The sequence below is a fragment of the Selaginella moellendorffii genome, unplaced genomic scaffold (genome assembly GCF_000143415.4).
Source record: "Selaginella moellendorffii unplaced genomic scaffold, v1.0 SELMOscaffold_43, whole genome shotgun sequence".
In the NCBI taxonomy this organism is placed as follows: domain Eukaryota; kingdom Viridiplantae; phylum Streptophyta; class Lycopodiopsida; order Selaginellales; family Selaginellaceae; genus Selaginella; species Selaginella moellendorffii.
In genome coordinates this window covers 1,604,932-1,630,600 of record NW_003314304.1, presented here as the reverse complement: position 1 = coordinate 1,630,600, position 25,669 = coordinate 1,604,932, and the positions used below count along the sequence as shown (strand labels likewise).

At 42.2% G+C, this 25,669-nt stretch overlaps 4 protein-coding genes, 1 long non-coding RNA gene and 2 pseudogenes across 6 annotated transcripts; 4 read left to right on the top strand and 3 right to left on the bottom strand.

Annotated features, from left to right (window-relative positions):
• The first annotated feature begins 1,303 nt into the window (after nt 1-1,303).
• On the top strand, nt 1,304-2,552 carry LOC9647037. 2 transcript variants are annotated; one of them, XM_024684897.1, is made up of 5 exons: nt 1,304-1,470; nt 1,504-1,677; nt 1,722-2,037; nt 2,101-2,140; nt 2,200-2,552. In XM_024684897.1, exons 2-4 carry the CDS (start codon nt 1,531-1,533, stop codon nt 2,106-2,108), a joined length of 471 nt encoding a protein of 156 aa, XP_024540665.1. In that variant the 5' UTR covers nt 1,304-1,470; nt 1,504-1,530; the 3' UTR covers nt 2,109-2,140; nt 2,200-2,552. The 2 variants fall into 2 exon arrangements, with proteins under 2 accessions (XP_024540665.1, XP_024540666.1); XM_024684898.1 differs by lacking the exon at nt 1,304-1,470 and having other exon boundaries at nt 1,496-1,677.
• On the bottom strand, nt 2,502-5,217 carry LOC9647376 (annotated as a pseudogene).
• A 52-nt stretch (nt 5,218-5,269) lies between these two features.
• LOC9647375 (protein TORNADO 1) lies at nt 5,270-10,475 on the top strand. The gene is made up of 6 exons (XM_002980122.2): nt 5,270-9,647; nt 9,701-9,823; nt 9,890-9,985; nt 10,043-10,124; nt 10,178-10,300; nt 10,367-10,475. Exons 1-2 carry the CDS (start codon nt 5,345-5,347, stop codon nt 9,721-9,723), a joined length of 4,326 nt encoding a protein of 1,441 aa, XP_002980168.1. The 5' UTR covers nt 5,270-5,344; the 3' UTR covers nt 9,724-9,823; nt 9,890-9,985; nt 10,043-10,124; nt 10,178-10,300; nt 10,367-10,475.
• Nucleotides 10,476-15,318: 4,843 nt separating this feature from the next.
• On the top strand, nt 15,319-18,695 carry LOC9647036 (phosphate transporter PHO1-1). Its single transcript, XM_024684892.1, has 10 exons — nt 15,319-16,285; nt 16,341-16,513; nt 16,572-16,620; nt 16,677-17,315; nt 17,363-17,636; nt 17,693-17,900; nt 17,969-18,092; nt 18,152-18,200; nt 18,261-18,301; nt 18,365-18,695. The coding sequence occupies exons 5-10, from the start codon at nt 17,382-17,384 to the stop codon at nt 18,366-18,368; spliced, it is 681 nt and encodes a 226-aa protein (XP_024540660.1). The 5' UTR covers nt 15,319-16,285; nt 16,341-16,513; nt 16,572-16,620; nt 16,677-17,315; nt 17,363-17,381; the 3' UTR covers nt 18,369-18,695.
• Nucleotides 18,501-18,765, bottom strand: LOC112349803. Its single transcript, XR_002993523.1, has 2 exons — nt 18,694-18,765; nt 18,501-18,643 (listed from the first exon to the last, which is right to left on the bottom strand). It is a non-coding gene; the product is annotated as an uncharacterized LOC112349803 (long non-coding RNA).
• A 13-nt stretch (nt 18,766-18,778) lies between these two features.
• Nucleotides 18,779-21,175, bottom strand: LOC9647374 (annotated as a pseudogene).
• Nucleotides 21,176-21,240: 65 nt separating this feature from the next.
• On the top strand, nt 21,241-25,626 carry LOC9647373. Its single transcript, XM_024685062.1, has 3 exons — nt 21,241-22,803; nt 22,945-25,513; nt 25,567-25,626. Exons 1-3 carry the CDS (start codon nt 21,241-21,243, stop codon nt 25,572-25,574), a joined length of 4,140 nt encoding a protein of 1,379 aa, XP_024540830.1. The 3' UTR covers nt 25,575-25,626.
• Nucleotides 25,627-25,669: the final 43 nt, after the last annotated feature.

Here is a 25,669-nt window from a genome sequence, read left to right as displayed (position 1 = left end):
CGCATCGCAATGCCGCTTGTTTCTTCTTCAATGCGCTCTGGGCCGCGGATTATTTCCATGACTCGCTTCTGGTGTTCTCGACTGGAAGATCGCCGACGAGGTATCGCCTGCTGAGGCGGGAGAGGCCGTTGCTCACGCCGGAGGTCACGATCTTGTCTGTGGGGACGGAGATTATGTACGGCGATGCCATAGTTCCAGATTCTGGATGAGAGCAAGAACTAGACAAGGGGTGGGATAGGGCTGTTTGGAAGAGACTTCCAAGTTTCCAGAGCTTACAATCCAGGTAGAAAAATTCCATATCCTCTCTTTGATGGTGTTTACAACGTTTTTCTCTATCTCGTGCTCTGGCTTCTTTTTTTTTTTTTTCCTGTAGGAACAAACAGAACAGCAACCTCACAAAGTCAGCTTCAAGCTGGAGAAGGCAGAGGCTCCTCGGGTTGTGGAGACACTGTTGAAGAGATTGATCGAGTGTGGGCCAAGTTTTTAGAGGATCGTTCGAAGCTTTTGTGATCTAATCCTTTTTCTTTTTGTTCTTCCAGTTGGATGTAAAAATCACATACAGCGGAGGACAGGATATGGATGTTCTCCCTTGAGCAGCTGACAAGGGACAGCTCATGAGGGAAGGCAGAGCTCCTCAGAAAGTTCTTGTCGCTTTGCCGTCAAAGACGTTTTTGGAGTGATCGTAAGTTCTTGAAGTCGATTGATCACTCACTCACTCACGGACGATCTCAGGTTGGGAATGCGTTTGAAGATCTTACGCAGTGGTACCTTGATAATGCCAAAGACAATCCCAAGATCTTTCGTGGCACTGAAAGATGCGCTTCGGGAATCTTACAAGTTCAAGTTTAATCCTTGTGTTTCGCCCAGGGATGCCGGCCTACTGAGCCAGCTCACTGCTGGAGGGTACGTGAAGTGGTGCTACTGTGTGAGATGGTTATGAGGCGAGGTTGAAAGCTCCCACGGGGTGATTGAGCACTTGAAAAGGCCAATGGTAAGTTCCTCGTGTTTAGTAGTTTTGGATGCTTGAGCAACAAAATGGCTGGCAGGCCCCTGACTCAAGGCTGGTCACTCTGTGGGGACTAGAAGACAATCTTCGTAGAAGCGTTGAGATTCTACGTCCACGGTATTCACAGATGTGGGTGGTTGTCAAGTTTGATAAGTGGCAGCGAACTGGTACGTTAAGTTCTTCTCTCTGAGTCATATGCATTATTCTTTTGCTGGTGCATTCCAGACGAAGAGCTGAATCGTCGCTTGACAACTGCCGTGTTTCAATATAAGGTGGCGTTCTTATGGCTTTGTTTTGGTGGAGTTATTCAGCTTTGCTTCTCTTACAGGATGGCATGCCTTATGCGAGTGTATTACGAATCCACGAAACGTGGCTTGATGGTTATGCGGGAAGGCCTTTGGTCCTAATGTAGAACGCACAACCAACGATTGGCGAAAAATAAGCAGGGACGAGTCATCGTCCAGGTAACCAAATATATTCCAGGTTTGCTGAGATTGAAAAACGAGACAAATGCGCACTCAGTGATGGAGCCCGTAGTGCGACGATCCATGGTCGAGGTCGACTTACAACGCGTTGAAAAGGAGCCAGTTCTACACTTAATGGAATGGCATGTGGATCCAAACGCACGCGTGTACATTCCACCTATGATCGACATTTGCGACAAGACGAGGGTATGTTTACGCATTTATACTCATTCATTCATGGTGTAGAACAGGGTGACATCAGGATCAAAAGCGAGAATAAGACACACTCAAGCGCGAGCTTTTCAAATAGCCGCGGAAGACAAGCTCTCCAGGAAAGAGCCAGGAATACGGGCACAGGTCGGAACGACAGGGATCAAACTCTCAGTAGCAACGGAGAGGTTTGTATTCTGCGTCTCTCAATAAGCTTTCGAAAATGGAAGGAGAAGCTTTCACTCCAAAGATTCAAGCTTTTGCCTCCTAAAGGACATACCAAATTATGGCGTGACATTAATAGTTCATGCGTTTCAGCAAAACCAAGAAGAGAAACACTGCTCCTAACTTTGACGCGTAAGTTCTTTGAGGAAATTTCTTTCTTATTTAGTACTTGTTCCTTATTTCTTTCTCTGGCAGGACACTAGAAGTACAGAAGCAACTACACGCACAGCTGGAGGTAACGTTTTCTCTTTTTTCTTTCCGGTGTAAAACTCTGGGTCCTGTTCTTTTCTCCAGCTCCAAATCGAAGCACAAGCCAAGAACTTGAAAAACATGTTTCAGTTCCAGCAAAAGGTTGAGGTGAACCAGCAGTGCAAGAAGGAGCCAAAGGAGGCTGCTCCAGCAGCACTGCGGTCGACAGAAACCAAGGCTGCAGCTCAGACGCCAAAGTGCCTTGAACCGGCCTCCAAGAAATCCAAGATTTCAGAAGAGCAAAGGCAAAATTCTATCACCATTGATGATGGGACGCAGAGATTGTATACTAGTTGTTTCATGTCAATGGCATTGCCTCTAGAAAAGGAGAGCACTCACCATACCTCTGGGAATAATTGTAATCTATTCATTTAATTTTCAGCTAGAACTTTCAGAGATCACGGACCTTATCGTTTCTTCTTGCTGCGCTCTTTGGAAGGTTTGGTAGCCTCCTCTTCAGCGTTGTAGTCGGCTTCAAGTCTCGCCAGCTGCAAATCAAACAATGCTGTTGTGAGGATTCCTTCTTGAGACACCACTTTACCTTGTCAAGGACGGGTTTAAGTTGTCTGTAGCGTGTCTTTGCCAAGTCAAATCCATCCTTCCTGAGCTCCTGATAGATGCATAGAGCATGAAGAACGAGCGAAAGAAAACCTGCGTTGTCACCTTTCCAGTGTGTTGGGTGTGATCGTAAGGTGCCATTTGCCAATACATGATCGTCCAAGAGAAAAAATCTCTCAGCGTTTCTCCAGGCTGAAAGACAAATCAATAACAAAACAGGAAGATGAACTACTATCAGCACTCACCAAAAGTGTTTGTTGGGAATCAGCCATGCCCAGCTCGGATCGACCTTTAATTTCCGTGCTTTCTGTGTCAGCTTTTTGCCTTCGCCCCTAAGAATAGCAGCTGCCTCTTCACAGTGACTCCACTGCATCCTAGAATACAAAAGGAAACCGACAAGTTTTCTTACATCCTTCTTTTTTACTACCTCGTCATCGTCCTCTTCGTCTTTTCCTTTATTAATCGATCCAGCATCACTGTTGTCACCATCAGTTTCGCCTTTCTCCTTACTAGCTTCAATCCACGCGCTTTGTGTTTCCTGCTTGAGACATTAGTATGAGGCTGGATGATGGCTCGATCATACTAACCTCAATAATGCACTTCCACACATCGAAGGTCCAGCGAGGAAAGGTCGTCGTGTCACTTTTTTTTTGCCGACTTCTTTCATACCTCCATACAGAAACAAAGTATCCTTTCCAACGACCATTCCAGCATTCATTCTTCCACAAGGCAACAACCTTCAAGCAGAACGCTCAACGTTGAGACGCATTTTCCACATTTGGATCAACCACTTTCTTCTGCTTTGGATGCACACTTAACCACTACACAATCTCAGATTGCCATACCTTAATCTTTAGGCTCTTTGGCTTGAGAAGTTCCAAAGGATACCTGCGAGCGATGGTGTTTAGATAATTTTTAAAAAATCGACGAGATACAAACCATCTGGAAAGCATATACATCTCGATCATAAAAACGCTGTGCAGGGAATCACCTGCAAAAGACATTAGTTTTTCCAACGCATGCATTGAAACCGTACTCATCAGCATCAACTACACCGCCAAACAAGATGTGGACAAAAACCCTGCTCTTGGCCAGGAGCCACACCGGATTTTTTCACCTTCACAAAACACATTGAAAAACTAAAACTCCAAACGAGAATGTAAAACAAGCAAACCTTGTCCCACTCCCAATCCGTGGATCTAACGTCCACATATCTGCGAGCACTACACCTTTGTCGGATTGATCTTTGTCAGGGGCAGGCTCTTTGAAATAGCCACCGTACAAGAAAATCTAGAAAAGAAAAAATGTTCACAACACGCAAAACTATACTTTTAGTAGACAAATACCTCATCTAAATAAACAGCAAGCTGAGAACCAGCTCCAGCTGAAGGCCAGGCAGCTCCAAGCTTGGGTTTTATCTCTTGCCACTGCAAAAGGAAATCAGTTTAGTTGTTAAAAAACAAGGAAGAACGATGAGCGACAGAAACAAACCTTATAATCGTCTAAATCCAGCACTTAAAGATTATTGAAGTACCTGTGTCAAAAATTCAATACTAAACATCTACACTGCTGAAACAGCCGACCTTTCTTCCCTCAGCGTGTCATAAAATCCACCAAATAGAATAAGTTTATGTTTCTGTGGCAAGAAAGAAAAAAATAAAGATTATGTTTAGAAGCGCAATACATACCAATCTATGTCCGGAACGAGCACCTGGACAGCCTTTTAGTTGAAGCTGCTCCCGCCAGATATTTGTGTTTAAATCCAGTCTCCATAAATCCTGCAAGAACTCTCTTGTAAGTCAGCTAGAAACACACCTTATAGTGATGAAACCAAATTCACCACCTACACTGCCAAAATCAAGAGAAGTCCTGGAAAAATACATCATACCAAACATGAAGAGCCAGTTTTTCCACGCAACCGCCTGGTGAGCGCTTCTCGGTGACAGGCTTCCACTCGTTCTTCTCGATGTTGTATCGGTAGAGATCGCCATAAACGTAAGTCTAGCATAGCAAACACGAAGATTAAATCACCGTAGCAAAACTAATCACAAACCTTGTCACCATTGTTGGTATTCACCTCCATGGACGATCAGCGCAGTGTCCTTGACGGGATTTACAGTCACCTGAAACGCAAGGAAAGAAGAATTCTAGAGAATGTGAGCTTCCAGAGTGGAGATTTCAATCGAGTTCTTACGCACAGAGCAATTGCATTGTGGTGAAGGAGCTGCTACATTCTCATCGACATGAATTTCGCTCTTCTTTGCTTTCTCCTCGTGGAGTTTAGCCTGACAAAAAGGAAAACGATTGAGAGTCTTTGGCCAGAGCTTTGCTTACCTAGATCGCATCAATATCATCCTCGTCCCACACCTTCTTCTCGTCGCGATGATCTCGCTTGGCCGTCTTGCTCGAAGAACCCTAAAACCTAAATTAACTCTTGCTTGTACTGTCCACTTGGCTTTGCTTTTACAGCTGGCATATGCTTTGCTTTTCTTCCACAGCTGGCATATGCTTTGCTTTTCTTCCACAGCTGGCATATGCTTTGCTTTAGTGCTTTGCTTCCACTGCTGGCAAGGTTCACTTTTACAAGTTTACTCGTGCTCTCCACTGCCCCTTCGATCCAGGGCAAACTTCCATGGAGGAGGAGCGACGAGAGTGGATCTACTGTTTCTCTGTCAAGGAGATCAAGGAGGCTCTCGCAGCGAAGCGGGACAACAAGCGGCACTTCAATGCGATTGCGTTTCCTTGTGGGCACATGTGGGAGCTTGTCCCATCCAAAGGTGAGTTTGTTGATAAGGTGAATGCTGCCGTCGAGAGGTTTGGAGGCACAGAGGAGGATCTGATTTGTGTGCTCAACTGGTGCATTTCAAATCCACCCAGTTTAGACGTGGCTCTGGATGTGGGAGATGCTCCTGGTGATGGCAGTTCGTCTGCTGCTGCTGCTCACATTGACATTCTCAAGGCCGCTTTGGTACCACAGCTCGACATCAGATTCATCAACTTCGCTGCCAGGGTCGCTTGTAGGTTGGGCATTCCCAGTGATCGGATGCAAAGGGTGGCAGAGGGCATTGCTCCTCCTCAGCAGGGACAGGACATTGGCCAGATTGAGGTGCAGAGGTTTGCAAAGCTACTGATGATGACAGAGGAATTCAAAGTCTTGAAAGGCCTAGATTTCCGTTGGGGAGGCAAAGACATCCTCACACCACCTCAGGAGCTTGAGTTGGCCTTTGCTCAGCTCGACTGCTTGACAGAGCTCTGGTTGGACAAGGTTGGGAACCCAGAGACTCTCCTTAGCCAACTCCTTAGGAAAGCAGGAAACAACTTGAAACGTCTCGAATTGCGGGGGAACAGGATGACAGTGGAAGGATTTGGGAAATTGAGTAGGGATCTGGCAAGTCAGGAGTGCAAGGTGGAAGAGTTAGTCATCGAAGATAAGGACATTGACAAGGAAGGGTGGGAACAGGCATTTCAGAATGGCATTTTCAATAAGCTAGTGGCACTGGAGGCATATTCGTTTCCAGAGGAGGCAGGTGAAGCACTCTTCAAGGCACTCACGAGTCCAAACTGTTCGCTGCAAAGACTATACCTATTTTGGGGTACTGATGCTGGAGTGTTGCCATGGGTATGCAAGGCTCTTCAGGAGGGCACCAGCCTGTCAGTTTTAGATTGCCGAGAAATGAGACAGAGTGAGGACCTGAGCAATGCAACGGGCCTGGGTGAGGCCCTGTGCAGCGCTAAGTGTGGCTTGGAGGAACTCTGCGTTAGACTTTATCCAGGTGATGGTGGTGGATGGTTGGGCAGAGCGCTACAAAATCCCAATTGCAAGCTGATCAAGCTCAACCTTGACCTTGATTGGTTCAACGAGGGAGGAGGAATGGTCTGTGACAGCAGTCTGTGGTCAGCTCTCTCAAGTCCACATTGTAAGCTGCGCCATTTGAAAATATGGGGTAGCAGGACAGAGTTACCGTTGGAGTTTGCCGAGGGCATAGAGAAGAGCCAACTGGAGCATTTGGGTATATGGAGCTGCAAAATCACGAATGGGGAGCCCTTTTGGAAAGCTATCACCAGCTGCAAGTCTCTGAAAGCTTTGTCATGTGAGTCGGAGCTGCCATGGAGGTGCCTTTTGGGAAGCAGCATTGAAGACTTGGAAATACGTCAGGAAGAAATTGAAAAGCTGGAAGAGCTTTGCCAGTTGCTGGGGGATCCAAAATGCAAGGTGCGCAGATTCAGGGCTCGTTTTCTTGATAGTGATGCACAGAAAAGACAAATTCTGGCTGCCCTGGAGGAAAACTACCAAAGCCTCGTGGAAGAGCTTGATATAGGCAGTGATTCCGAAGCTTCTGAAGCTTTCAAGCAGAGGTGTTCTGGTCTTTTAGAGCGGAATGCAATCTTCCAGAAGAGTGCATTCAAGGACTTTGACAACCCATCAACAGCAAAACTCTTCTTGTGTGGTGATAGCAGGGTTGGAAAGACCACAATAAAAAACAACCTCTGCCGCAGAGTGTCTTGGTTTCCATCATGTCTCCAAAGGCATGCTTCAACAGCAGGCATTGAGCTGCAACCACTTGTCTATGCGACCACCAAACAAAAGCTGCTCATTTGCGACCTGGCTGGACAGGAAGAGTTCCATGCTTTCCACCAGTACTTTCTCAGAGGAAGTGAGAAGGATCTCTTCTTGATCGTATGCAAGGTGGAGGATGACAATTGTGACGTTTTCAAGCAGAATTTGGTTTACTGGCTGAGGTTCATCGCTTCACATCAATCAGCCTCACCCAAAAGGAAGCCCAGGGTCTTGATTGCCTTGAACTTTTTCACTCCAGAACCCGACTTTGACCCAAAGGAGGTGGTTTCTGCAATAATCTCCGACAAAGGCTATTGGCAAGTACTTGAGTTTGGGAATGACTTTTGTTTTGAGGTGGTGGCCACTCAAGTGAAAGATTTAAGGGGGATAAAAACCATGTTGGGGAGTTGCTTGGAGGAACTGCTGTCAGCCCAGCAACAAATACCACGGGAATGTCTCAAAGCAAAGAGGAAATTGGTACAAGATCCAAGTCACAAGAAGGTCATACCCCTAGAAAAAGTTGGCAAAATTCTCTTGCCTCACAGGAGTTCCAAGAATGTTCTCAAATTCGTCTTGCAATTTCTACATGATTCTGGTGATGCAATTTACTTTGGCTTGGGACATGAAGAGGACGACATTGTGTCTCAATTTGTCATCTTAGATGTCCAATGGTTTATGAGGGATGTGGTGCAACTCTTCATACATACTGAGACAAGCAAATTCAAAAGTCAAATGGAAACACACAGAGTTAAACATCAGTTGAAGCAACAATGTGGGAACCAAGACAAAATAGTGGAGTACATTCTTGGAGTGCTCCATGAGATGGGAGTGATATTGCCTTGGGATGATAAATGGGATGGGAATTGGCATAACTTGCCCAAAGAGCCGATAATGCCAACATTATTGCAAGAAGAATATTCACCTCCAGAATATTTATTGTCACCCTCAGTGCCAATTGACACTCAAAAAAACCACAACTACTGGGGCAGGAGGTTTGAATGCAAAGACAAGGACTTGAAATTGTTTCCTGCAAGTATTTTCACAAAGATCCAAGTTAAACTTCACAAATTAAGCAAGAAAGGTTTTAGGCCTGGGAATGGATGGGTGGCTTTGAAAGAAAACCTTATCAAGACAATTGTTAGAGTTGGGGGAGACACAGACAATTGGAAAGATAGGCAATGGGTTGATGTCATCATCTACTACCCAAAAAAGGTAGAGAATGCACCAAGGCCGGATTTGGAAAAAGAAGCTGAAGGATGGATGGAAAAAATTAGAAATTGCATTATTGGGGTATGTATAGAGGATTGCCCATTTTTGGAAATTGAAGAAAATGTGATGAGACGTGGTTATGTGTGGAGAAGGATACTAAATAATGTGGGCAAACCAAAATCATGGGATGCAGTTATTTATCCACTAAAGAAAGTCAAATGTGAAGCAAGAGAAAGCGGTCTAGACTACTCTCACACTTGGAATGATTCACATGAAGCAGAGAGTTGGGATGTGATTAACGATTTGAAGGTCTCAGATGAGAATGCTTTGGCCAAGTTATTGATGCCTAATGAGCAAAAATATGAAGTGGTGAATAAGTTTGTTGAGCTTCATGAACTCTTAAAGGACTATGAGGAGGTTGGAGAAGTCACAATTCCCAAAGCATCATTAAATGTTGTTGAGTTTCCAAACATTGAAGACCCAAAACTCGATGCAATTTTTAGATATTTTGATAAGAAGTTTGATAAAATGGAGAATCGGTTTGACAAGTTGGATACAAAACTTGATAACATTGAAGTAAGCCTTAACGAGCTCAAGAATGGACTCAAGTCTATCATGGATAAAGTGAATGCAATCCATACAACGTGTTTTCAAGTATTATTGAAATTGGAGACAGATTGCCCAAAATATCCATATATTCTTGATGAGAATAATAGGTGGAAAAATTACAGCAAAATATTGGGAACACATGTTAAACTTCACTACTTGTGTGAATGGCCTCAAGGAACTTTTAAAGGTCATCAAGTGAAGAGTTCTGTAGGTGTTGAATTGGATCTCCCACCAAACTGGCTCAAGAAATTTGCTCCAATATTTAAACATACATTGATCCTATTATTTATTGGGGCTAAAGTTGGAGGACATTTTGCTGGTGTTGGAGAAATAATGAATGCAATGGTGGATGAGATCAAGGGAAGCCTCATAAGCTTTTTGGATTCATGTCTTCTCAAAAATAAGTTAACTACAAATCCCAAAGCAGAAGATGTGCAAGAGATATTTAAGCTAGTGACAACTACAATTGGGAAAGAAGAAAAACAGGAGACAATCATGGAAAAACATTTTGCTCTTCATCCCACAATCTTAGAGGGAAGAAAAATATGGGTCTGCAAAGGTATTTAATATTTAAGTTTTTAGTTTTTTCTAACAAACACCATTTTAAAGCAGATCATCAATCTAAATTTTTATGAGGTGGTTTAGTAAAACAAAGGTAAATAAACATGCTTTATATAGTTATTACTATATGTCTTTGGTATGATTGGGGTATTTTTTATAGCAGAAGTTAAGGAGGTAAGTTTGCATTATAACTCCAAATTATTCTTTCCTGTTTATTCTAATGTTTCAAGTTCATTTCAGTGTTGAATTTTTAATGCTTTAAATGAAGGAAAAACTACCAAATAATTTATTTTTTATCTTATAATTTAGATGATAAAACAATATATATTTACAAAGGTATTTTATATTGAAATGTATCCATACTTTTAGTTTTATCTAACAGAAGCTATGTAGGGTATTTAAAGTAAATCATTAATCATATGTTTTGTTTTTCATCCCATAATCCTGGATGAAAGAAAAATATGGGTCTACAAAGGTATTTAACATTTAAGTTTTTGGTTTTATCTAACAAAAACCATTCTAAATCAGATCATCAATCTATATTTTTACGAGATGATTTGGCAAGATGAAAGTAAATAAATATGCTTTATAAAGTTATTGCTATATGTCTTTGGAATGATTGGGCTATATTTTGTAATAGAAGTCAATGAGGTAAATTTGCATTATTGCTTTAAAATATTATTTCATGTTTATTCTAATGTTCCAAGTTTATTTCAGTGTTGAATGTTTAATAATTCAAGTGAAGGAAAAGCTAGTCAAATGATGTCATATTAATCATATTTTGATAAGAAGACTAAAATTGTGAAAGAAATTGATCAAAAGACAATCATGGCCAAATATTTTAATATCCATCCTATAACCTTGGATTATAAAACAGTATAGATTTACAAAGCTATTTTACATTCAAATATAACTATGATTTTAGTTTTATTTAACAAAGACTATGTAGGGCATTTTTACTATGATTATGCTACATTTCTTGATATAAGTCGATGAGGTATCTTTGCATATTGCTATAAAATAATTTTTATATTTATTCTGATGTTTTAGTATTGAATGCTTTAAAGAAAAGCTACTCAGATGATCTCATGTTAGTGGCATTTTTTCATTTTGGCATCTTTGGTAAAACAATTCTAGGAATAAAGTTAATTATTATTAATAAACCTTTTGAGGTAATGCATTTCAAAACTAAATACAAATGCTTAATTGTTATTTATCATCACATACTGTAGGAGATAACTTTATATTATCTTTACCAACTTCAACTTATTTTTTAAATTAATATTTAGCTAAAATATGTTACAAACTACAGTTTAAAGACTTATGAAAATTGTCATTGTTCACAATTCCATTTACTTACTAAAGTCTATATAGAAATCTGTTTACTCTCCTCAATTACATATATTTACCATCCCATAAAACCAAACATTGTATTGTGTTTTAACTATTGTAAACAAGTGCTTGAATGACAATAATTTAACAGCAAAAGGTTTTTGAGTGTCTCTAGATATTGTTTAGAAAATACAAAATATGTATTAAACACCACTAATTATTATTTTAAAAATGAAGTATAAAGATATTTTTTACTATGAAATCATTTGCAACACATCAAGTATTACTTGAGAGTAGCTCTAATAAAAATGCTTTCTAAATACTTATTTTGAACATTCTAGTAAATATTTCATTTTTAAAAGGTTGTTTAATTTTAAATTGTTTTCTTTCTTGCTAGTTTCTTTACAAACATTAACTTATATTATTTATGGCACTATAATCTCCTGAATTTGGGCTTTCTAGAAGGTCATCTAACCCAATACTATTTAAAGATGCTTAATCTCAAATAACCTAATACTTACAACTAATTGGAACAAAGAGTACATTTCTATATTTAAAATAATATTAATAATTTTTTAAGTTATTATCTTTGGTTGTTTATAATCCATCATGTTTTTTTGCAAGAGTAGGGCTCTTCTAAGAGCCTTACTCTTTTAACACCTTACCCCTCGAGTTGAAATTAGAGTAAACTAAACCTATTAAATATCAATCTTAACATGTGGTGTGATTTTTTTAATCAACTAATAGAGTCACACCTTACACTTTTCTAATACCAATATAAGTTTTTAAATTTGGACTTCATAAAAAGTTATCTAGTCATTTGGGTATCCAAAAGTGGAACTAGACACATAGAGCATTTAGACCAAGTACAAAGTTGATGTGGTTACAAAAACACATCTTAAAGTTAGGAAACACCCAAATTAATATCAGGGCCTATAGAAATTATAAGTGAGACTCCTTTAGATGATCCTAAAGTAAAAAAAAATTAATCATTTATAAAGATGTTGAAAGCATGGTGATAGTTGCAATCACCACCACCATAACAAAAATGACAAGCCATAATTATAGTATACTCCTATTTACATTGCCTTGATAAGCATTTATGACATGCAAAAATTCAAAAATAAACTTTATCGAAACCTTTGCAAACTCAACCAAGTTTATGAGCCAAATGAAGAAGTTTGGCTTAGAGATGTTTGCCTAAGATCACTCCCAATCTTTATCTCATCTTTGTTTAGAGAACCAACATCTCAATCATTTATTATACCTTGTAAATTGGCAAGAAAAAGCTTCAAATTATCATTACTATACTGGTTTATATGTTTTTCTCAAATTTTTGGACTAGTATTTAGTATTGGGTTGCTAAGATTTTATGCCAAGCTAAGTAGTTTCTCAAGAGAAAGATTTAAGTGAATTTAAAATAAACTCTTTTTAAACAATAACTTACAAAAAAAGAAAGGGTAAATCACTATATTATTTATATATGGAACTTGTTAAAGAGGACCAGCTCTTGAATTGCCATTGAATAATCTAAGCCACATTTTGGTTGTAATGAGATTGGATATTATATGGTTAAAGTTAACCTTGGTGATATTTTGACTTCTCATGATTGTCAAGAAAAAGTTTTGAACTTATTAATTTAAAATAATCTTGGTAAAACTTTAGAAGTTGGTCCCAAAATTAATATTGAAACGTGCAACAATTCTAATTATCAAATTTTTACCTATAACATAGAATCAACAATTGCATCTTTGGCTAAGGGAGTATACCCTTCAAAAAAAGTGAAGAACATCACAATCAAAAACTATATATTTAACAAGAAGTAAAAGAATGATTTTTCTCGAGAAGAGAAATGAATAAATTTATTGCATCCCCACTTATTTTGTATTATATCTATGAGCAAACTTTGATTAGCACAAGTTAAAAAACTATTCACTTGGTTGTAAGAACACATCACACTGCTCACTTGGCCATCTTAAATGTAACTTTGGAAAAGTAGGTTATAAAAGTTAATCAAGTTTTATTCACTCACTTATGAAAAACTTACGAGTGAAAGCATTTCACTCACTACATATTGAAAAGCAAAGAAAAGAAGCTGAAAGGAAGAGAGAGAAGTTAAGATTATACTTCTGCACTGAAGTAATTATAAACTCTTGAATTTAAAATTCCCGGGAAGTCACCCAACCCAGAAACACTTAACCCCAAATATCCCAGGACCTTTAACCGATTGGAAAAATGAGTGCATTTGAAAAATAAAATGTATTTTTATTCATGAGCCCTTTCCCTCTATATTTCAACCCTATTAATCGTCTTTCAAGTTGTTTTCTTTAATTGTTTATAGTAATATCAATCCATTTATGGATAAGCTTGTGGTTTTGTAACTATAGACAAAATTCTAGAACATGAGACAAAACTTTACATCTCTAATTAAGTAAAAAAGTGTGGAGTTGAATGAAGCTACAGTGAGTATCAACAATGGAAAATTTGTAATAGCTAGAGTAAAATTAACAAACTCTAGTGAGTAAGAATTTTTCTCTTGTCTTTTTCATACAGCAGGGTGACACTATGCGATTCAGATGAAGCATCCTTGGAAAGCCCAGGTAAACATAGTGAATTTCCACTTGCGTTGCAAGAATGCCTTGATTATAAGCACATCTTGCTGTTTTTCTTCAGGACTAGTACTTGTGATCTTGCAAATTGCAATTAAAGTACTTCGATTTAGTCAGGTATAGTTGCCGCAAAACATCCTCCTCTGCTGCCGCCGCAGTGCAAGTGGCCAAGCAGCACAAACATTCATTCCCAACAAACACTGATTAGTTTACTCGTTTTGAAACATTACCAGATAGATAGTGTGTCGATAAGTCTCTAGCTGGAGACACGGAGAATCCACCGAGCATCTTGACAGGAACTTTCATGATCATCATCACGCGCTTCAAGCACGGCCTAGCTTAACATCAACGACTTTGGGCTTGGCAAAGTTTTTTATGTCTCTCTCTCTCTCTCTCTCTCTTGCTGCTTGCTCGTGGATTTTTTAACGAATTTCTTCGTCTTCCGTGTTCTGCCGGGCTTGAGGAAATCTGTCCGAGAAACTGGGCATGTATCTTGTTTCCAGTTTGGGTTGCTTCGGACGACTTTCGTGCCGGTCGCCGGAGGAAAAAGAATTGTGATTGGAAAAACAATGGAACCTGTAAGCGCCTGGACAACACGTTAGCTTGTCACATCCTTGGCAAAAAGCTTAGACTTTGCTGGATGATCCGCGGCCTTGATCTCAGGCTAATGCCGTGCTGATCGCATCAGCGAGAGGAATTTAAAGACTTTTCCAGTCGACAAGAAGTGATGGAGTGATTGGGCAGTGATCCATCGACTTCGAGCGAAACATGAGATGGATCGAATCGTCCGAGTCCGAGTAGAAAAAGAAAAAGGACGAGATGGAGATGGAGGGATCAAAGAAGTGGAGCGCGGCAAAGTCAATCAAAGCCGGTGCCATTTCTTTCTCTCCTCTCAGATTTTTGCACACTCTCTCTCTCCTTCAAACTTTCTGTGTGTTTGTTTGGCTGGCAACAAAAACAAAGGCCACACATGGGAGCTAAAGAGGGAACATGGACTCCCAGCGAACAATAAAAATAAGCATTTTGAGGGGGGCCCAAAACCTCTTGTCACTGCCCTCTATCATGTGGACCACGGGCCGATTCCAGAATATTCTCCGGCAGAAAATATTCTATTATTCGCTAGGGTGCCCGAGTAAAAGGTGTTGCATCTCAAACCAATAATGGCACGATGTAGTTTAGTTTTTGATTTCTAGGTTTAGCTACAGTGGCGTTCTGTCTTTTATTCTCTTTAACAAAACCCAATGAATGGAGTTTCAAACGTCGTACCCCACGTACTCTACGCGGGGTTGGTTGTCTCGTTGATCATGAGGAAGGATTGGAGGCGTATAATAAACTAGAGAGAGGCGTATGGTAGCGGTGGAGGCGTGGAGCGTACGGTGGCGGGTTCGAGTCCGGCGACGAGACCGCCGGAGTCCGGCGCGGCGCGGCATCCGCTGGTCCGGGTTCGAGCCCGGCGTCCCCCAGTGGTCCATTTTATGACCCAAACTGGATTCCGACAAACTGGCAGCTTGGACAAAAGTGATTTAAATTCGGGGAGCTGCTAAATCTGGCAACAAACCGGTTAGCTAAATTTGAGGCAGATAGCTAAATTGACCGTAAGCGAAGGGCTGAAAAGGGCGTCCTTGTAAATCCAGATGTAGGTGTGCCACGTGTCAAAAAGCCAGTGGACTTCCATGTCATAAACCCGACCTGGGGGGAATTGTACGGCATTTAGATGGATAGCTATGACCTAGTAGTTGGCTATGACGAGGGGCGCTGCGCCTTTGCTCTTCTCTCTCTCGCCGAGCAAAGCGGGGATCTTGATGCGCTAGGGCATCGATTCTCGTTGATCGCGTTGGCAGCGCCCGCAGCGGTGGCGGCATTGGGATTGTGACGCTTGCCCGGGCAATGTGTCGAATTTGAAGGCGCTGCGCCACTGTGTCACGGGCGCGATCGGCGAGCGCAGCGCGCGTCGACGGGGCATCGATGGAGCTAGGTAATCACACAAGGGGCTCGCGTTGAATCGAGCTTTTTCCTTCTTTCTCTCTGCTTCCCGTGATCTTCCTCGCTTTTCCCATTCGATCCTCGGCTTTCCATGGCGAATTGGAGGTAATCGCTCCGAAATATTCCCTCCTCTTGGCAGCGGGCGCTCGAAATACTTCCACTCCGATCGATCCGCAAGATGGATCCGTATAAGAAGCCCCATGATCTCAAGAAGGTGTGGAAGGTTGGAGTTCTCACTGCGGTGATCCGACACATGTCCCCGGATATCGGGAAGATCAGGAAGCTCGTGAGGCAGTCCAAGTGCTTGCAAGACAAGATAACTGCCAAGGAGAGCGCGACGTGGATCTCGGTGCTCAATCAGGAGGAGGCGCTGGACGTCAAAGACGTTTCAGTTCTTGAAGTCGATTGATCACTCACTCACTCACTGACGATCTCAGGTCGGGAATGCGTTTGAAGATCTTACGTAGTGGTACCTTGATAATGCCAAAGACAATCCCAAGATCTTTCGTGGCACTGAAAGATGCGCTTCGGGAATCTTACAAGCTATCCGAGAGTTCAAGTTTGATCCTTGTGTTTCGCCCAGGGATGCCGACTTACTGAGCCAGCTCACTGCTGGGGACACCGAAGGGTTGATCGGACGTGGAGTGTGAGATGGTTACGAGGCGAGGTTGAAAGCTCCCACGAGGTGTTTGAACACTTGAAAAGGCCAATGGTAAGTTCCTCGTGTTTAGTAGTTTTTGATGGTTGAGCAACGAAATGGCTGGCAGGCCCCTGACTCAACGCTGGTCACTCCGTGGAAACTAGAAGACGATCTTCGTAGAAGCGTTGAGATTCTACGTCCCCTCCACGGTATTCCCAGGGGAAAGAACTTCTGTATGTGGGTTGATGGGGGTTGGGGACGTTACTTGGGTTGTCAAGTTTGATAAGTGGCAGCGAACGGGTACGTCAAGTTCTTCTTTCTGAGTCATATGCATTATTCTTTTGCTGGTGCATTCCAGACGAAGAGCTGAATTATCGCTTGACAACCGCCGTGTGTTTCAATATGAGGTGGCGTTCTTATCGCTTTGTCTTGGTGGAGTTATTCAGCTTTGCTTCTCTTACAGGATGGCATGCCTTATGCGAGTGCATTACGAATCCACGAAACGTGGCTTGATGGTTATGCGGGAAGACCTTTGGTCCTAATGTAGGAGACACAGCCAACGATAGGCGAAAAAATAAGCAGGGACGAATCATCGTGCCTCGCTTCCTTCCATGCTTTAGATGCTCAAATGATTCTTTCATTCCCTTTCGCTCGCATAAATTACTCGTGTTGACAAGAAAAGAGTTGAAGTGTGTGAGAGTGTGTGTAAGTGTGTAACTTACGACAGCTTTTCCTGTAGATTCCCCTGCATTCCCTGTCCTTTTGTTTCCTTTTTTAGTTCCATAGGCCAATGGATCGCTTGCTTCTTCTCTCCTCTTGCACTCTGCTGCGTCAGTTTCACTCGGGATAACGTATTCTTATGTAATTGTTCGCTGGCGTCGGTGAGAAACGAAGGCTTTCCCCCTTTTTTCCAGAGATGATCTTAAGGCGCTGTTTTCTTGTGAGAATTGGTGGTGCTCCTCCCCAGCACAATGCATTTGATGATTCCACGCCACCATTTGTCTCGTCATATGCTCACTGCCACTGTTCTTCCTGTGCTTCCAGAGCACAGGCGCCAGAAAAGTTTGAAGAGGCATTCTGAACTTGACACCATTTCCTCCAGGTATTTCATCTCTTGCTTGATCGTTTTCTTGACGATGTTCGCCTCAGGTAATCCAAGCTTTCAGACATGGTGAAGTTCCAGAAGCAGCTGGAGGGCCAGCTCGTCCCAGAGTGGCGGGTGAAGTACTGCGACTACAAGCAGCTCAAGAAAGTTGTCAAGAGAATCAAAACCCAGATCCTACATACCAAGAACCAGCAGCACAAGGTGTTCGATCCAAATGTCTTCTCCGTTGACAAGAGCAAGCTTGAAAACTTGCTGCAAAATCCCAGCGCCATTCTAAGCAGCTGCTGCGAACAATCCATATCCTCGGAAACGTCCATGGTTTGTGATGATGGTCTGGACTGTAAAGACAAAACAAAACACTTCAATATGATCAGGTTGTGCACAAGACGAGAATTGGAGATGGCGAGGATTTTTACGAGACGGAGCTGTTTGGAACTCGATCGGATCACGAAAAGAGCTTCTTTTTCGGCCTTGACGATCAGCTCAACAAAGTGGACAACTTTTTTAGATGCAAGGAAGACGAGTACGATGCTCAAGCACGGCAACTTCACATCCAAATGGAAGAGCTCATCGCTATGCAAGGTTCGTTCTAGCAGCCTCTAATTCTGTGGCACTTAACTTGGAATCGTTTGATCTCTGCCATGTTGTAGATGACGAATCTCAGAGCTTGAAGGGGAGCCCCGGCAACAAAGGAAAGGTTCAGCGAGCAGCCAAGATGCTCCAGACGGCCTTTGTCGAATTTTATCGTGGGCTTCGACTCCTAAGAAACTTCAGGTGAATGACCTCTATACGATTGATCCATGTTCTCAAAGTGTTGAAAACTTACTTGGCAGCTCCTTGAACATGATGGCATTCGTCAAGATCCGCAAGAAATATGAAAAGGTACTTATGGAAAATGGAAAATTAGTGCAGACTTCTAAAAAGGTTTTTTTGAATTTTCAGGTGACTGGAGTCTGGCAGTTACCACTTTGCAACGTCGGAAGGTGTGAAGAAATTTTCCTTTGAGGGTCTTGCTGATGGAATTTCATTGCTCCAATGCACTGCAGGTAGTAAAGTTTATGGACCGCGTAGAGAGAGTGTTCACTCTGCACTTTACGAAAGGCAACCGAAAGCGAGCCATGGGATATCTCAGGCCCATACACTCTGCGAGCAATCATGGAAATATAAACTTTATCCTGGATATCCATTTCATGCACTCGGATCGTCGTTATTAATTAACCTTCTATCACCATTGATGATGCGACGCAGAGATTGTATACTAGTGGTTTCATGTCAATGGCATTGCCTCTAGAAAAGGAAAGCACTCACCATACCTCTGGGAATAACTGTAATCTATTCATTTAATTTTCAGCTAGAACTTTCAGAGATCACGGACCTTATCGTTTCTTCGTGCTGCGCTCTTTGGAAGGTTTGGTAGCCTCCTCTTCGGCGTTGTGGTCGGCTTCAAGTCTCGAGCTGCAAATCAAACAATGCTGTTGTGAGGATTCCTTCTTGAGACACCACTTTACCTTGTCAAGGACGGGTTTAAGTTCTCTGTAGCGTGTCTTTGCCAAGTCAAATCCATCCTTCCTGAGCTCCTGATAGATGCATAGAGCATGAAGAACGAGCGAAAGAAAACCTGCGTTGTCACCTTTCCAGTGTGTTGGGTGTGATCGTAAGGTGCCATTTGCCAATACATGATCGTCCAAGAGAAAAAATCTCTCAGCGTTTCTCCAGGCTGAAAGACAAATCAATAACAAAACAGGAAGATGAACTACTATCAGCACTCACCAAAAGTGTTTGTTGGGAATCAGCCAGGCCCAGCTCGGATTGATATTTAATTTCCGTGCTTTCTGTGTCAGCTTTTTGCCTTCGCCCCTAAGAATAGCAGCTGCCTCTTCACAGTGACTCCACTGCATCCTAGAATACAAAAGGAAGCCGACAAGTTTTCTTACATCCTTCTTTTTTACTACCTCGTCATCGTCCTCTTCGTCTTTTCCTTTATTAATCGATCCAGCATCACTGTTGTCACCATCAGTTTCGCCTTTCTCCTTACTAGCTTCAATCCACGCGCTTTGTGTTTCCTGCTTGAGACATTAGTATGAGGCTGGATGATGGCTCGATCATACTACCTCAATAATGCACTTCCACACATCGAAGGTCCAGCGAGGAAAGGTCGTCGTGTCACTTTTTTTTTGCCGACTTCTTTCATACCTCCATACAGAAACAAAGTATCCTTTCCAACGACCATTCCAGCATTCATTCTTCCACAAGGCAACAACCTTCAAGCAGAACGCTCAACGTTGAGACGCATTTTCCACATTTGGATCAACCACTTTCTTCTGCTTTGGATGCACACTTAACCACTACACAATCTCAGATTGCCATACCTTAATCTTTAGGCTCTTTGCTCCAAAGGATACCTGCGAGCGATGGTGCTTAGATAATTTTTAAAAAATCGACGAGATACAAACCATCTGGAAAGCATATACATCTCGATCATAAAAACGCTGTGCAGGGAATCACCTGCAAAAGACATTAGTTTTTCCAACGCATGCATTGAAACCGTACTCATCAGCATCAACTACACCACCAAACAAGATGTGGACAAAAATCCTGCTCTTGGCCAGGAGCCATACCGGATTTTTTCACCTTCACAAAACACATTGAAAAACTAAAACTCCAAACGAGAATGTAAAACAAGCACAGGCTCTTTGAAATAGCCACCGTACAAGAAAATCTAGAAAAGAAAAAATGTTCACAACACGCAAAACTATACTTTTAGTAGACAAATACCTCATCTAAATAAACAGCAAGCTGAGAACCAGTTCCAGCTGAAGGCCAGGCAGCTCCAAGCTTGGGTTTTATCTCTTGCCACTGCAAAAGGAAATCAGTTTAGTTGTTAAAAAACAAGGAAGAACGATGAGCGACAGAAACAAACCTTATAATCGTCTAAATCCAGCACTTAAAGATTATTGAAGTACCTGTGTCAAAAATTCAATACTAAACATCTACACTGCTGAAACAGCCGACCTTTCTTCCCTCAGCGTGTCATAAAATCCACCAAATAGAATAAGTTTATGTTTCTGTGGCAAGAAAGAAAAAAATAAAGATTATGTTTAGAAGCGCAATACATACCAATCTATGTCCGGAACGAGCACCTGGACAGCCTTTTAGTTGAAGCTGCTCCCGCCAGATATTTGTGTTTAAATCCAGTCTCCATAAATCCTGCAAGAACTCTCTTGTAAGTCAGCTAGAAACACACCTTATAGTCATGAAACCGAATTCACCACCTACACTGCCAAAATCAAGAGAATTCCTGGATACCAAAACTGAAGAGCCAGTTTTTCCACGCAACCGCCTCGGGGGAGGAGAGTTTGGACTGGTGACAGGCTTCCACTCGTTCTTCTCGATGTTGTATCGGTAGAGATCACCATAAACGTAAAGTCTAGCATAGCAAACACGAAGATCAAATCACCGTAGCGAAACTAACCACAAACCTTGTCACCGTTGTTAGTATTCACCTCCATAGACGATCAGCTCAGTGTCCTTGACTGGATTTACAGTCACCTGAAACGCAAGAAAAGAAGTCTAGAGAATGTGAGCTTCCAGAGTGGAGATTTCAATCGAATTCTTACGCACAGAGCAATTGCATTGGTGAAGGAGCTGCTACATTCTCATCGACATGAATTTCTGCTTCCTCCTCGTGGAGTTTAGCCTGACAAAAAGGAAAACAATTGAGAGTCTTTGGCCAGAGATTGCTTACCAAGATCGCATCGATATCATCCTCGTCTAACACCTTGTCGTGGCGACGATCTTCTCTTTTCCCTTTCCCCTTCTTCCCCATTTTATCTGTTCTAAACCCTAAACTAACTCGTGCTTACTTTCTTATCCACAGCTGGGAGAAGTTTACTCATGATCACTCGGTCTAGGGCAAACTTCCATGGAGGAGGAGCGACGAGTGTGGATCGGCTGTGACTCTGTCAAGGAGATCAAGGAGGCTCTCGCAGCGGAGCGGGACAACAAGCGGCACTTCGATGCGATTCAGTTTTTTTGTGGGGAGATCTTGGAGAGGCTTCACTCATCCAAAGGTGAGTTTGTTGATGAGGTGAGTGCTACCGTCGAGAGGTTTGGAGGCACAGAGGAGGATCTGATTGGTGTGCTCAACTGGTGCATTTCAAATCCGCCCTGTTTAGACAGGGCTCTGGATGTGGGAGATGCTCCTGGTGATGGCAGTTCGTCTGCTGCTGCTGCTGCTCACATTGACATTCTCAAGGCCGCTTTGGTACCACAGCTCGACATCAGATTCATCCACTTCGCTGCCAGGGTCGCTTGTAGGTTGGGCATTCCCAGTGATCGAATGCAAAGGGTGGCAGAGGGCATTGCTCCTCCTCAGCAGGGACAGGATATTGGCCAGATTGAGGTACAGAGGTTTGCGAAGCTACTGATGACGGAGGAATTCAAAGTCTGGAAAGGGCTAGGTTGGCAAGGAGGCAAAGACATCCTCACACCACCTCAGGAGCTTGAGTTGGCCTTTGCTCAGCTCGACTGCTTGACAGAGCTCAGGTTGGACAAGGTTGGGAACCCAGAGACTCTCCTTAGCCAACTCCTTAGGAAACCAGGAAACAACTTGAAACGTCTCGTCTTGACTAGGAACAGGATGACAGTGGAAGGATTTGGGAAATTGAGTAGGGATCTGGCAAGTCAGGAGTGCAAGGTGGAAGAGTTAGTCATCCTGGATAACGTCATTGGCAAGGAAGGGTGGGAACAGGCATTTCAGAATGGCATTTTCAATAAGCTAGTAGAACTGGTGGCACCGTTTCCAGAGGAGGCAGGTGAAGCACTCTTCAAGGCACTCACGAGTCCAAGCTGTTCGCTGCAAAGACTATCCCTATGGGATAGTGATGCTGGAGTGTTGCCATGGGTATGCAAGGCTCTTCAGGAGGGCACCAGCCTGTCAGTTTTAAATTGCCAAGGACAGAGTGAGGACCTGAGCAATGCAACGGGCCTGGGTGAGGCCCTGAGCAGCGCTAAGTGTGGCTTGGAGGAACTCAGCGTTACACTTTATCCAGGTGATGGTGGTGGATGGTTGGGCAAAGCGCTACAAAATCCCAATTGCAAGCTGATCAAGCTTAAACTTTCTTTTCGCAACGAGGGAGGAGGAGTGGTCTGTGACAGCAGTCTGTGGTCAGCCCTCTCAAGTCCACATTGTAAGCTGCGCCATTTGGAAATATGGGGAGGAGAAGATGAGTTAACGTTGGAGTTTGCCGAGGGCATAGAGAAGAGCCAACTGGAGCATTTGGTTATATTCAATTGCAAAATCACGAATGGGGAGCTCTTTTGGAAAGCTATCACCAGCTGCAAGCATCTGAAAGCTTTGTCATGTCACTCGGAACTGCCATGGAGGTGCCTTTTGGGAAGCAGCATTGAAGACTTGGAAATACGTCAGGGAGAAATTGAAAAGCTGGAAGATCTTTGCCAGTTGCTGGGGGATCCAAAATGCAAGGTGCGCAGATTCAGGGCTCCTTTTCTTGATAGCGATGCACAGAAAAGACAAATTCTGGCTGCCTTGGAGGAAAACTACCAAAGCCTCGTGGAAGAGCTTGATATAGGCAATGATTCCGAAGCTTCTGAAGCTTTCAAGTAGAGGTGTTCTGGTCTTTTAGAGCGGAATGCAATCTTCCAGCAGAGTGCATTCAAAGACTTTGACAACCCGTCAACAGCAAAGCTCTTCTTGTGTGGTGCTAGCAGGGTTGGAAAGACCACAATAAAAAAAAACCTCTGCCGCAGAGTGTCTTGGTTTCCATCATGTCTCCAAAGGCATGCTTCAACAGCAGGCATTGAGCTGCAACCACTTGTCTATGCGACCACCAAACAAAAGCTGCTCATTTGCGACCTGGCTGGACAGGAAGAGTTCCATGCTTTCCACCAGTACTTTCTCAGAGGAAGTGAGAAGGATCTCTTCTTGATCGTATGCAAGGTGGAGGATGACAATTGTGACGTTTTCAAGCAGAATTTGGTTTACTGGCTGAGGTTCATCGCTTCACATCAATCAGCCTCACCCAAAAGGAAGCCCAGGGTCTTGATTGCCTTGAACTTTTTCACTCCAGAACCCGACTTTGACCCAAAGGAGGTGGTTTCTGCAATAATCTCCGACAAAGGCTATTGGCAAGTACTTGAGTTTGGGAATGACTTTTGTTTTGAGGTGGTGGCCACTCAAGTGAAAGATTTAAGGGGGATAAAAACCATGTTGGGGAGTTGCTTGGAGGAACTGCTGTCAGCCCAGCAACAAATACCACGGGAATGTCTCAAAGCAAAGAGGAAATTGGTACAAGATCCAAGTCACAAGAAGGTCATACCCCTAGAAAAAGTTGGCAAAATTCTCTTGCCTCACAGGAGTTCCAAGAATGTTCTCAAGTTCGTCTTGCAATTTCTACATGATTCTGGTGATGCAATTTACTTTGGCTTGGGACATGAAGAGGACGACATTGTGTCTCAATTTGTCATCTTAGATGTCCAATGGTTTATGAGGGATGTGGTGCAACTCTTCATACATACTGAGACAAGCAAACTCAAAAGTAAAATGGAAACACATAGAGTTAAACATCAGTTGAAGCAACAATGTGGGAAGCAAGACAAAATAGTGGAGTACATTCTTGGAGTGCTCCATGAGATGGGAGTGATATTGCCTTGGGATGAAACATGGGATGGGAATTGGCATAACTTGCCCAAAGAGTTGATAATGCCAACACTATTGCAAGAAGACTATTCACCTTCAGGATATTTATTGTCAATTAACACTCAAAAAAACCACAACTACTGGGGCAGGAGGTTTGAATGCAAAGACAAGGAGCTGAAATTGTTTCCTGCAAGTATTTTCACAAAGATCCAAGTTAAACTTTACAAATTAAGCAAGAAAGGTTTCAGGCTTGGGAATGGATGGGTGGCTTTGAAAAAAAACCTTATCGAGATAATTGTGAGAGTTGGGGGAGACACAGACAATTGGAAAGATAGGCAATGGGTTGATGTCATCATTTACTACCCAAAAGAGGTAGAGAATACACCAAGGCTGGATTTAGAAAAGGAAGCTGAAGGATGGATGGAAAAAATTAGAAATTGCATTATTGGGGTATGTATGGAGGATTGCCCATCTTTGGAAATTGAAGAAAATGTGATGAGACGTGGTTATGTATGGAGAAGGATACTAAATAAGGTGGACAAATTAGAATTATGGGCTTCAGTTGTTTGTCCACTAAAGCAAGTCAAATATGAAGCAAGAGAAAGAGGTCTAGAATACTCTCACACTTGGAATTATTCACATGAAGCAGAGAGCTGGGATGTGAATAATGATTTAAAGGTCTCAGATGAGAATGCTTTGGCTAAGCTATTGATGCCTAAGGAGCAAAAACATGAACTGGTGAATAAGTTTGTTGAACTTCATGAACTCTTGAAGGACTATAAGGAGGTTGGAGAAGTCACAATTCCCAAAGCATCATCAGATATTGTTGAGTTTCCAAACATTGAAGACCCAAAACTTGATGCAATCCTCAGATATATTAAGAAGATGTTTGATAAAATGGAGAACCGTTTTGACAAGTTAGATACAAAACTTAATGATATTGAAGTAAGCGTTAACAAGCTCAAGAATGGACTCAAGTTTATCATGGATAAAGTGAATGCAATCCATATAACGTGTTTTCAAGTATTATTGAAATTAGAGACAGATTACCCAAAATATCCATATATTCTTGATGAGAATAATATGTGGAAAAATTACAGTAAAATACTGGGAACACATGGTAGACTTCACTACTTGTGTGAATGGCCTGAAGGAACTTCTAAAGGTCATCAAGTGAAGAGTTCTATAGGTGTTGAATTGGATCTCCCACCAAATTGGCTCAAAAAATTTGCTCCAGTACTTAAATATACATTGATCCTATTATTTATTGGGGCCAAAGTTGGAAGACATTTTGCTGGTGTTGGAGAGATAGTGAATGCAATAGTGGATGAGATCAAGGGAAGCCTCATAAGTTTTTTGGATTCATGTCTTCTTAAAAGCAAGCTACCTACAAATCCCAAAGCAGAAGATGTGCAAAAGATATTTAAGCTAGTGACAACTAAATTTGGGAAAGAAGAAAAACAGGAGACAATCATGGAAAAATATTTTGCTCTTCATCCTATAATTTTGGAGGGAAAACAAATATGGGTCTGCAAAGGTATTTAGCATTTAAGTTTTTTATTTTATTTAACAAACACCATTCTAAAGCAGATCATTAATCTATATTTTTATGAGGTGGTTTAACAAAACGAAGGTAAATAAATATGCTTTACATAGTTATTACTATATATCTTTGGTATGATTCAGGTCTATT